Below are 13,084 nucleotides of genomic sequence, written 5' to 3' on the forward strand. Positions count from 1 at the left end.
ATAACCCACGCCTAACCTTGCTAACAGCCCAGACAAAGTGAACTCTCTGAGGGTAAGGGTTAGGGTTAGGGTAACACTGGTGCATGTGAAGGTTTCAATAACCCACGCCTAACCTTGCTAACGGCCCAGACAAAGTGAACTCTCTGAGGGTAAGGGTTAGGGTAACACTGGTGCATGTGAAGGTTACAATAACCCACGCCTAACCTTGCTAACGGCCCAGACAAAGTGATCTCTCTGAGGGTAAGGGTTAGGGTAACACTGGTGCATGTGAAGGTTACGATAACCCACGCCTTACCTTGCTAACGGCCCAGACAAAGTGAACTCTCTGAGGGTAAGGGTTAGGGTTAGGGTAACACTGGTGCATGTGACGGTTACAATAACCCACGCCTAACCTTGCTAGCAGCCCAGACAAAGTGAACTCTCTGAGGGTAAGGGTTAGGGTTAGGGTAACAATGGTGCATGTGAAGGTTACAATAACCCATGCCTAACCTTGCTAACGGCCCAGACAAAGTGAACTCTCTGAGGGTAAGGGTTAGGGTTAGGGTAACACTGGTGCATGTGAAGGTTACAATACCCCACGCCTAACCTTGCTAACAGCCCAGACAAAGTGAACCCTTTGCGGATCGGGGATCTCCTCTGGCTTGAAGCTGAGGAAACTCTGGAAGTCGGCTCCTTCCTTGAAGATGGTGTTCATGTAGACTTCATTCATGATGAGATGCAGAGAATGTCTGAAACGTCAAATTCAAAATATGAAAGGGAAACTTCACAACACCCAAACAGTTGTGTTCTGTTTTATAAAAACGAAGAGTATCTACTGAGCTGAAACTTCAACAGGTTAGTTGATATGCATCTTGCATGTACTGACGATTTTGAACAATTTTGCTGCTTCTGATGAGAAAAAATTGCTTAAAAAGACAATGATCCTTCGTACCTTTGAAGGGCCCATGCAATGTAAGTTTTTTTAATGCAATCCTTGAACCTTTGTGTCCAATTAAAAGCTATAGTCCATCATTTGCAGCCATCAGAAAAGTAACTGGCATAATTATTGTTGGTTGAAAGATAGAAAGTGGACTAAACTCCCTGTGAAATTATTCTTTCTGGCAAACTATCATTTTGAAGTAATCAACGAAAGAAGGCCTTTCCAACGGTGTGTCTTAAGACGCACTGTAGGAAATTTAAATTAGTAGTTCGTTTTGTTATTCGGCGAAGCGCGCGCAAGCATTGGCACGACGCACAGGCGCGTGCGGTTGCTATAAATCGTCGGATCTGTGCGCGACATCGCGTATAGCTGCAATTCAAAACAATTCAAAACATGATTCAGCAACTTGATTAGAAATTGAGATGCTGTTTTTCTCGGAATATACAGCTGAAGCTTGAGCTGAAACTTCAACAGGTTAGTTGTTCAGTATCCTTCATTAGATTTTGAGCACTTTTGCTGCTTCAAACGAACAAAATGCACAAATTACAAATGATGGACTATATCTTTAACCGCCTTATTTTCAATTTTCATTTTGCCATTTTTAAGGGCAGTTTGGTGCCTTTTTGGTTTTTATGCTACTGCAAATTTGCTCATTCAGGAGCAAAAGTGTGATGTCATTTCAGGCAGAAACCTCAGTGTTACGGCTATTTCAGCACCAAAATCTGCCAGAAATTTGGGATATTTTGTTTTCGTTGGTGATTCATCGTTAATAGTTTCAGTACATGACAGAAGGCCAATGAGCAATGTTTTCTCACCAATGTTTTCAATGAGCAAATTGCGGGTTCACAATTTAAACAGAAAACCCCTTAACAGAACAGTGTCTTCCTGAAATGACATCACAAGCAACAGCGCCCTCATTTGTCAGCAAAGCATTTTATAAAATGTTTAAAAAAGTGCACTTTTCAATTAGATTGGCCAAAAAGGGATGTCAAATAGTTTTCATACATTTAAGGGTAGAAAGTTGCACAAAATGTGATCCTTAGAAAATTTCATCGCATGAACCCTTTAAGCACTCGATTAAAGGTATAGTCCATCATTGGTAATTTGTGCATTTTGTTCGTTTGAAGCAACAAAAGTGCTCAAGATCTAAAGAAGGGTGCTGAACAACTAACCTGATGCTCAGCTTTAGCTGTATATTTTGAGAAAAACAACATTCTAGGATCTTGATTTCAAATCAAAAGTTGCTGAATCATGTTTTGAATTGGGCCTGAATTCAGTGTCTGAGACACGATCTCACTGAGTCGATTGCAGCTACGCAATGTTGCGCTCTGATCCGACGAATTATAGCAACCGCATGCGCGTGTGTGTCGTGCCAATGCTTGCGCACGCTTCGCCGATTAACAAAACGAACTACTAATTTGAATTTCCTACGGTGCTTCTTAAGACGCACCGTTAAAAAGGCCTTCTTTCGCTGATTACTTCAAAATGACAGCTTACCAGAAAAAATAATTTCACAGAGAATTTAGTCCCCTTACTATCTTTCAACCAAGTATGTTTTTCAACAATAATTACGCCAGTTACTTTTTGGATAGCTGCAAATGATGGACTCTGGCTTTAATACAATAAAATACAAATAGTACAACGAAAAAGTGGAAAGTTGTCGGCAGTTTCCTTCCAGAATGTACCTGATGGCCACAAGGGCGGATCCAGAACACAATTTTTTTTTTGGGGGGGGGGGGAAACATTTTTTCTGGTTCCTGCGAAATTCTCACCTGTGGCAGAATTGTAGCATGTCCAGAACAAACTGTTTAGGGTACACGTCTCCCAATGGATTATTGGGATTCATGAAGCAAACGGCTCGGATTTTCACTCCCTGAAAATAAAATTTAATCAAAAAGAAACATGAATTTTAATTAAAGGCAAAATACAACATTTGCAAACATCATAAAACGAAATGATCAAATTATCACGAAATACCTTACTAAATTGTTAGGGAATGACAGTCTAAAGCATCCTTTGAAATCGTGGCTGGTGGGCTGACATTTTCAAGAAAAGCTGTATTTTTCCAACGCTGGTCGGCCGACCAGCGTTGGAGAAAACTGGCTTTTTTCAAAAACTGTTCTAAATTTTTCATATTTAGTTATGCTGACTTTTCTTTACAATTGATCACACACACCTGTAAAGAGGTACAAGCCTGCTAGACTGATTCTCTGACCGTACCATTCCCCAAAGTGTATTAATTGCTTCGTTTAATCTTAAGTGGGGTCAGGGAACCAGACTACAAGAACATGATAGGTTTTCTTGGTTTTTCCAGCATCTACAAGCCCAAAACATGAAACAAGTCAGTTTAACAATATTTTATATAACATACTAATCCTCCAAATCCATTTATTTCTGAAAATTGCAGCAAAGGCAAATGTTGTACACTCCCTTTAAAGGCCAAGCACAAAGTAATAATTTTAATAATTTGGCTAATCATCCTTACTCGCAGCTGGTCAGCTGAATTGCAAAGGACGTGGCTACAACGTGGTCAGGCCGAAGGCATGTAAAGGTGCCTTTATAGGCAGCCGCCATACGACTCACGTCTGACCACGTAGCACATCCAGAGATCGAAAGTGTTGATTTTTTTCAGAAGGGGAAAACCGGAGCGCTCAGAGAAAAAAGTCTCGTGGCACAGGAGAGAACCAACCCACAACTCTACTCACATATGTGACCTGTTGTGTCAAAATCAGACATTTCTGGGCATAAGGTCAAAAATGAGATTTTTGCATATTATTAAAATATGTTCTGTTTCCTTTTAATAGGTGGTTTAATTTTTGAATCCGGTCATTCCTGCGCAAAGTTATGCCATTTTGAAGTTCATTGTGTCGAAAAGTAGAAAACAGAGAAAATTGCCACAAACGTTACAAAACAGTAATTTCATTAACTGATATACCTTAACAAATCATCAAAAATACTATAATTAGAGATCAATTAGGGTTTCAAACTTTTGTAGTATATTTTAGACATGCTCAGGATTACAAATATGCAAAAATTAGAAAATGGAAAAAAATCACCCCCACAGCGTTTTTTTGGCCCTATCTCAATTTCAACCTCTGCCCAGAAGCGTTTGCTTTGGACAGAACAGGTCACATATGGTCCGAGCTGGGAATCGAACCAGGGCCATAGTGGTGAGAGGCAAGCGCTTTACGCACAAGCCACCCATGCCATGCTAGTGATTATAATACATATACCGAGATGCATTGTACGTCATCTGCATCAATGACAAAGACGCAACTGCCAAAAATCTCTGATTAATTATTGGGGTTTTTTTGCTCGTAGCATTTTTGCCCACCTTTTGAGTTTGTTCCTGGTACACCGATTCAAACTTGGATATGGTGATTTCAAACGGTTCCGTCTGTCCCGGCTCAAGCTACGGCAGAAACAAATAAAGAATACACAAATTATGAACAAGGACTGTAATAATACCATGAGACAAGACATCTTATGAAAGATGATGACGTTGCACACATGATGGACACAAGAAACATAATCCTCTGGTTGGGTTCGAACCCACAGCATGGCACTATTTTCTGAATGATTGTGGATGAAGACACAGCAATGTGTCTTGCCCATGGACACAAGAAGCATAATCCTCTGGTTGGGTTTGAACCCACAGCATGGCACTATTTTCTAAATGATTTGTGGATGAAGACACAGCAATGTGTCTTGCCCATGGACACAAGAAGCACAATCCTCTGGTTGGGTTCGAACCCACAGCATGGCACTATTTTCTTAATGATTGTGGATGGAGACACAACAATATGTCTTGCACATGGACACAAGAAGCACAATCCTCTGGTTGGGTTCGAACCCACAGCATGGCACTATTTTCTTAATGATTGTGGATGGAGACACAGCAAAATGTCTTGCCTGTGGACACAAGAAGCACGATCCTCTGGTTGGGTTTGAACCCACATCATGGCACTATTTTCTTAATGATTGTGGATGGAGACACAGCAATGTGTCTTGCCCATGGACACAAGAGGCACAATCCTCTGGTTGGGTTCGAACCCACAGCGTGGCACTATGTTCTTAATGATTGTGGATGGAGACACAGCAAAGTGTCTTGCCCATGGACACAAGAAGCACGATCCTCCAGTTGGGTTTGAACCCACCTAATGGCCCTTTTTCTTAATGATTGTTGGTGGAGACAAAGCAAGTGTCTTGCCCATGGACACAAGAAACGTGATCATATGGTTGGATTCGAATCCACATCATGGCATTATTTTCTTAATGATAGTGGATAGAGATACCGGTACAGCAATGTGTCTTGCCCATGGACACAAGAAGCATCCTCTGGTTGGGTTTGAACCCACATCATGGAATTTTTTTCTTAATGATTGTGGATAGAGATACAGCAAAGTATCCTGCCTAAGAACACAAGTCATGACCTAACAAAACACCAGTAATTGACAGAGTACCTTGCTGTAGAAGTGGACACGTATGACCTTGGCTTCTGGCCGCATGGTATTGTCATTTTCAATTCCGCCGTAATACGGAGAAGCAACCATCACTGCATCTGGAATGTGTTGATAGGAAAGATGTTAGATGAATGCTAGCTACAACTCAAACAATTTCCAACCCAACCCAACCAATGCCAAAACAAGCCCAAACCTACCCAACCCAACCCTACATAATCCAACCAAGACCCAACTTAACCCCATCCACACTATGAACATCTTCATCCCTTAAAAATTCGTTAAAGAGCCATTTCTCCCTGAATTTTCCGTGAACTAAATTTTCACGGATTTTTCAACATACTAAGGGGGATTAGGAGTCCGTGAAAACACCCTTAGAAAAGTCTTTGTTTAGCCAAGGAGATAGCCGTCCGTGAAAATCCGGTGAAATCAGCCTCTAGCGCCCGACTGCGTGCCGTTACGTTTTTCACGGTGTTGTGTAATCCGTGAAAACTCCCTTATCGTAATCTTCTTATGCCAGTAGTGTACCGTTAGGTTTTTCACGGTGTTGTGGAATCCGTGAAAACTCCCTTATCGTAATCTTCTTATGCCAGTAGTGTACCGTTCGGTTCGCCTTTGTATAGACATATCCTTACAATCCGTTGATAAGAACAAGCTTATCTTAGTGCGCTCGTGCAGAGCTACACAGACAGGGGGGTTGACTAATTAAGGCACATGCTGTGTTATGACGATATGTCAAACATGCTGCAATGTACCGGTACTTCCACATTTGTTTTGCATTTTTTGGTGCCGTAAGAGCAGGGCCCACGATGCAAAAGTCTCCATTTTCTGAACTCCTTTTCCTACTAGCTATATGTGCCGTGGCGGGGACCTAATTTAATGCACTTGTCAATCTACAAAATGGCGAGTTTGAAAATCTCTGCAACCAAGTTAATTTCAGAAGGTATGACGACCCATGGAGGAAGGAATGGACGACCCAAGTGTTCGTTTGATTGACGAGTTCGACTCGCTTTGGAGTTTGGAAGTTGTCAACATTTTGTTCCTTAATGTGGTTCACTTTGACGTTTCCCCGACGTTTCTCATATACAGCCTGTTGCCAAACCTCTTCGTAGAAAACTTCAAATCCATTCAATTAAATAATGTTAGGCCTACTATAACCTTAATAATACTTGCTGTTGAACCTTTGTGAACAATTTCAGTGTCATGAAATTAAGTCCGAAATTAAAAACAACCTAGGCGTCCGGAAATTGGGCACAAATTCGGCCGTGTGTTCTCTAACGTGACGCCCTCGAATAAATCTCGGAAAATTCCAGATCAACATTTAAGAATTTCTGTAAAGTTGATAATTTCTTATAAATCATTATTATCGCCACTCACATACGAAACTACAAGTTTGTCAGCAAATTATTTTCTTAAATTCAACGGGGGCGAAATTTAAAAGGGTTCATTGTGCACTTCGAAAAAGAAATCCTAAAATCGCGTCAAAATGCAATTTCCCCGTAGCGGGTAGGCTACGTAAACTCAAAATTTTAATGAACGGGAATGTTTAGAGCTTGATGAAAGTTCATTTTTTGTGAAATTTGAGGTACCAATTTTGCTCCAACAAGGCAATTAGAGGCAAAAAAACCAAGAGCACCAGATCGGGGGCCGCGTCACGCAGTGTACATCAACATTAATATTGTGGGAATTTAGTTTCCTTTATTTGAGTTTTGACGCCGTTGTCATAAAATCAGACTCCGTGAAATCGGACTACATAATTATGTGTACATGTAAATGAACTTTTTTTGCATTCATTGATTGGACCCTCTCATATGACTCTGTCACCTCCAGATCATTTTTGCTGAGACATACGCAATTTTTCACACGTTTCATAATGAATGAGCCCGGATATGGAACAAAACCCTCGTGTCGTGCGTGTACATATGTACAGCCATGATTCGATCGCCACAGCGTTTGCGGTCACTTTTGTGACACACTGAAAACCTGGCGACGTACGGGTTATTGACTTCGAATCAATTAAGACGTTGTTTTATAGTCAAACAGCTGATGATTGTAAAGACAATAAAGGAGATGAGAATGGCTTGTTAAAAATGATTTGTTTTAAGTGAACTTCATGTACATGTATGTAGTAATTATAATTCGTCATTAGTGTGTATCTTTCGGCGTTGCGCGGCTGTGAGCTTTCATAGTACATGTACTTCGGCCCATTGCTCGCGATTGACCTATGCGCACTACTTCTGCTGTTTGGTGATAAGCAGGGATGTCAAAAAAATCTAAAGCAACGGACGATGAAGTGAGCAAACAACATGCTGCATATTTGTGTATTTTTAATGCCGAATAAACAAATAGCAATACATTGTACATAAAAATACATTAAGGCAAAGATATAAAAAAGACAAGACCTCAGCAATAATAACAGGAATCAATTGATAAATATTTTAAAAAAAAATGACGATTAGTTATGTAATAAAATCTAGGATGACTAAATTGCAGTGGCATTGATAACCCCCATCCCAGCAGGCTATACGAACATAGTCACAAGACAGAGATCAAATGATATGATTCATGAAAATAAGATCTCCTACTTCCAATCCACATAATTAAATTACCATGAATAAATGCTGACGTGTATTAAACATCACGTTTGTCACATGGACAGACATACATGTACATTGTATTGTGTATACAATTTCTAACTACATGTAGAAATAAAAATGTGACTGATAATTACCCAAACGTTTTAACTATTCTCTCGTTAATTTGTGATCATTTTATTTGCATAAAGACTAGATCAATAGATGAACAGCGTGTAATTTTGTTTCAATGAATCACGTTTGTCACAAGGACAGACTCATTTATCATGTTTGTCACATGGACAGACTTTTTTGCGTTTTAAAGTCAAATTTAAGAATGAAAACAGTATTGATCATACATGTAAGCCAGTATTTTTCTAAATTAGTTTATAATAATCTTAATTAAATAAAGACTTACTCTATTTTAGATGAAAACCATGTAGTTTTGTTTCAATGAGTAACGTTTGTTACATGGACAGACATGTGCATGTACACTATAGAATCACGTATGTCACCTTCCTGGGAGCTGAGGACAGACGATCTTCTCGATTCTGTTCATCAAAATGGACTGACTTCTAATAATAAAATAATGGCAGCTGTATTGCACATACCTTTGTTATCAATGTATGTGCACTCATAAGACTATTCTTTAAAGATTTTTATGGTTGGCAAGAAATTAAATCATGTGACATACGTGATCAAAAATGGACAGACATTTGTATTTCTTTTGCATGGATCTTTGTTTTTGTTTCTAAACTGAACAAAAAGCCACAAAAAAGTATATGCATTAAAGGTGAGCAGTTTCCTCAGCAAAATGTTTTTGTTTTGAAGTTAGCTGTTGATAACATGGAAACAACAGCATGTATCGTAAAGAAATAAATAATGGAAGTGTTCAGTTAGTGGAGAGTGCCAAACATAAATACATGTAAACAGCATGATGTCGTCATAAATTGCAAGGATGTCCTGTGGCAGAATATAAAATATAGTTTACTTTTGAAATTGTTTTATACCGTCCGTTCAAATTTTACCAAAACGATCCTACATGTACATGTATGTACAATTTGAATAACCACGCATAACTTTGCAAGGTTTAAAATTCAAGTCATCATCCAGCGGAAGTTACTGTCTACTCGAGAGAATTAAAAAAAAAAGTTTACAGGGGCCTTAGGCCAAAAAAAAGTCTCCGGTTTCTGGTATGCGCGCTCGTCGCCGTAGCCATGCGCGTCGGCAAAATGAAAAAGCTTTTTTTTTTTCAATGACAAAATGATGTCTCAAAACCGCCAAACTCACTGGTTTGACTTGAATCCTGCTGCTGCACAATTTTAACGTGTTTTTAGATTGGGTAATGGTCGAGAAAAAGCTTTATGTGGCCTCTCTGGACTCCCATATGATATATTTGCACTAAGTTTATTCGGGCACCATTTGCAGTCATCGGCCGACATTTGAAGCAAAAAAAATCAGGTAAAAAAAAACAAAAAGCCGCGTCGCCGCACCACTTTTTGGGCAAGCTCCATACCAGAAACCGGAGACTTTTTTTTGGCCTTATAAATATCGCGGATTGTGTTTTGGTCGACGCCGTCCATCAACTGGCTGGAATGCCTTCGTCGCCTCTGCCTCGCCAATCACCCAGCCTTTCCAACCTTTGGAGTACCTGCGACGGGAAGGGAAAAAACAACAATTACATGTACATTGTATAACTACAGGCCTACATGTACGTGAAAGCAGGCATGGGGATCCTTATATTTCCCTTTTTACATGCACGTGGGGAAACTTCAGGGTGTGTGCCCTCAACAGTTGCGCTACGTGCTGAACTAAAAAGATTAACAAACCCTAATGTTCTTGTTTGTCAGTCGGGTGATTTTTTAAAAAAAAATGAGGACAAACGCCAGCAGACTTTAAAAGATTTGCACACTGTGAGCTTTTCGCAAGTGGAAAGAAATAAAACAGGATAGATATTTTCCTCAGAAAACCCTGCAAAAATGCATCGCACGCGGGCATTGTGAGCTACGTGCTGAGCAAACGGCCGCGTAGGCCTGTGACTTTTTTTCAGTATTGTTGATGTACCCAAACGTGGCGCGGCCCCTAACGTGGCGCATTTTGATTTTTCGCCTGTAGCCCCTAGCTAGAGCAAAAGTTTTAACTGAAATTTCACAAAAAGTGAAATTTCATCAAGTTATAAACACTCCCGTTCATAAATCGCGAGTTTATTTACCCGCTACAAAGTTAAAAGAAAAAAATATTTTGGCGTGATTTTCCGATTTTATTTTCAAGTGCAAAGTGAACCCTTTGAAAATGCCCCGAAAATAAGAAAATAATTTTGTGACAAACATCTGGCTGGGTATGTAAGTAGAGATAATAATGATTTATCAGAATTTATCAAGTTTACAGAAATTCTTAAATGTTAATTTGGAATTTTCCGAGATTTATTTAAGTGCGCCACGTTAGGGAACACTCCGCCAAATTGTGCCCAATTTCCGGATGCCACCGTTTTTTAATTTCGGCTTAAATTTTATGAAACCGAAATTGTTCACAGAGGTTAAACAGCAAGCATTAATAAGGTAAATGTACCAGTATTTCACTGCATGAATTTGAGGCTTGTCGACAAAGAGGTTTGGCAACACTACACGAGGAAATTTGGGTAAGCTTCGAAGTGCGCCACGTTAGGGAACACGACTATATGTATAGTTCTCGTACGTGTGCGGCGGGCTTTAGAAAAAAAATATTTTTGAAAACGAATACAGAAAGCGCCTGTAATTTGTAGGCCTAATGGAAAAACGACACACTAAAATGTTTTAAAAAAAGAAAGTCAATGAATGCATGTAATTGTTTTCAATACGGCATTGATAATGAGAATTATAAATATGATTCTGAAATTTATTTCGGAACTAGGTGTTCCGATCCCTTCGATAGTTATACCTCTTATTCGTATTGGGTTAATTGTTCGTTTGTTTCTGTTCACCCATGAGAAAGTACATAACAAAACATCAGTCACTCCTTAGGCCAAAAAAAGTCTCCGGCTTCTGGTATGGAGCTTGCCCCAAAAGCTTCTTCTTTTTTTTTACATTTTTTTTTTCAAAATTAATGTCGGCTGATGACTGCAAATGGTGCCCGACTAAATTTAGTGCAGAGGCCACATACAACTTATACTCGATCGTAACCACATCTAAAACACGTTAAAATTGCGCAGCAGCAGGATTCCAGTCAAACCAGTGAGTTTGGCGGTTTTGAGACATCATCTTATAGTGAAAAAAAACTGTTTTCATTTTGCCGACGCGCATGGTTACGGCGACGCGTTCGCAAACCAGAAACCGGAGACTTTTTTGGCCTTATTTCTACTTTTATTTTCATTTTTTGGTTTTGAAGTTTTTATAAAAAAACACCTGAAACTCACCTGGGCATTTTTCTTGAGTTTCTTGACGATGTTTTTTTAGCTGCCTCTCCCTCCCCCTCTGACACTTGGTCCTCAGCCCCTGATACTGGTTGATCAACTGTCACCTCTGATGATTGCCCCTCTTCGTCCTCTGAAGATTGATGTTCCTCCACTAATACATGTACTTGTTGATCTTCTGTCTCCTCTGACGCGTGCCCCTCTTCGTCCTCTGATGATTGTTGCTCCTCTTCAGATACTTGTTGATCATCTGCCGCTTGGTGTTCTTCCACCTCCTCCGCTATTATTCGTCTTTTTCTACAAATAAACAAACATGTAATGTGACTACATGCACACACTGTGGAATATTTTCCATTATAAAGATGTACATATATGTCTTAATTACGTGATCGCTGAAAACACAGATAAACCATGGATAATTATAAACCATGTGAATAAAAACCGTCAAATATCATGCCAGTTTGGAGACATGCATGCAGTCTGGAAGCTCATAACAAACTGTACAAAATTTTCCAATTCCTATCATTTTGGGTGCAATTGGGCACGAAAGTTGCGTTATTTTGCCATGTTGTGCAGGGATTTGTTTTTCAAGATGGCTATGGGAAACATCACTCGTTATAGGGGTGGTTTTCTTTGGGTAGGCAATGGTCAACCCACCAAAAATGAAAAATAAAAAATGGTTTTGAAGTTTTTATAAAAAACCACCTGAAACTCACCTGGGCATTTTTCTTGAGTTTCTTGACGATGTTTTTTTAGCTGCCTCTCCCTCCCCCTCTGACACTTGGTCCTCTTCCCCTGATACTGGTTGATCAACTGTCACCTCTGATGATTGCCCCTCTTCGTCCTCTGAAGATTGATGTTCCTCCACTAATACATGTACTTTTTAGAATACGATCGCTGACTTTACTTTGCGTCTTTCACGCTGTTTCGGGCAAGCAAGCTGTTTGTAATTGTGACATTGTCCGTGCATTGTCAAACACAAATAAACACGTGCACGCAAAGTGATGGAGATCAGATAACTTGGAATGGCAACTTGTGATGGCACATGTTTTTTTTTGTTTAACACAATGTAGGCCTCATCACCCGATATCCACGGAGCAAGTAATACGCAAGCCGCGCGGGTTTTATAATATCCGCCTTCACCAAGCGAGACGCACATCGGTTTAGTCTTCATCCGGACAGTAGTACGCACAAGAATGTGTCCAAGTCCTAACTTGGTACCCCGGCGGGGATACTGCTGCAGCTGCTCCGCTCCGTGGTAACCGGCAACCTTGGCCAGCGTCTCCACGTGGCTGAGAAAAACTGAGATCAACTCGCGTTCTTGCCTGTCCATAATCATGGCAGTACATGCACGCAAATCGCGGCGGTGCACTACCTTTGCAATGCATGCGCTGAGGTTCATTTTCCGTTGATCGTACAGTTGCCCAATCTCTAGCTCATGAAGCGCACAAATAACACCCCAAAAAACAAACCTAAAGTGCCCGCCAAATTATAGCTTGAAGAGAGGGACATGGCTATTTCATAACAGGCCTATGCTTCACGAAAAAAAAATGAATTCACGACGAAAAGATCGAATGTTATAAAAAATATATGTGTCTGAAAACAATACCCGAATAGAAAATGAATGTATTTCAATGACATTCTAATGACACTAGTTTTTATACTCGCACAAAAAGAAATTCGAATGCCCAAAAAATTGGTCATGAAAATAACAGTAGCCTATAACCAACCAATATATGAGTTT

At 39.9% G+C, this 13,084-nt stretch overlaps 1 protein-coding gene across 3 annotated transcripts in view; it reads right to left on the reverse strand.

Annotated features, from left to right (window-relative positions):
• LOC119735619 (1-aminocyclopropane-1-carboxylate synthase-like protein 1) overlaps positions 1 to 13,084 on the reverse strand; it is a 48,929-nt gene that overhangs the window by 8,540 nt on the left and 27,305 nt on the right. For all 3 annotated transcript variants that reach the window (XM_038209615.1, XM_038209438.1, XM_038209527.1), the window contains exons 6-9: positions 5,383 to 5,480; positions 4,254 to 4,331; positions 2,692 to 2,792; positions 587 to 728 (exon numbers count right to left, since the gene is read on the reverse strand). In XM_038209615.1, coding sequence (XP_038065543.1) covers positions 587 to 728; positions 2,692 to 2,792; positions 4,254 to 4,331; positions 5,383 to 5,480 — 419 coding nt within the window. The remainder of the gene's footprint in view (positions 1 to 586; positions 729 to 2,691; positions 2,793 to 4,253; positions 4,332 to 5,382; positions 5,481 to 13,084) is intronic.

This window comes from Patiria miniata, unplaced genomic scaffold (genome assembly GCF_015706575.1).
Source record: "Patiria miniata isolate m_02_andy unplaced genomic scaffold, ASM1570657v1 HiC_scaffold_1, whole genome shotgun sequence".
Classification (NCBI taxonomy): domain Eukaryota; kingdom Metazoa; phylum Echinodermata; class Asteroidea; order Valvatida; family Asterinidae; genus Patiria; species Patiria miniata.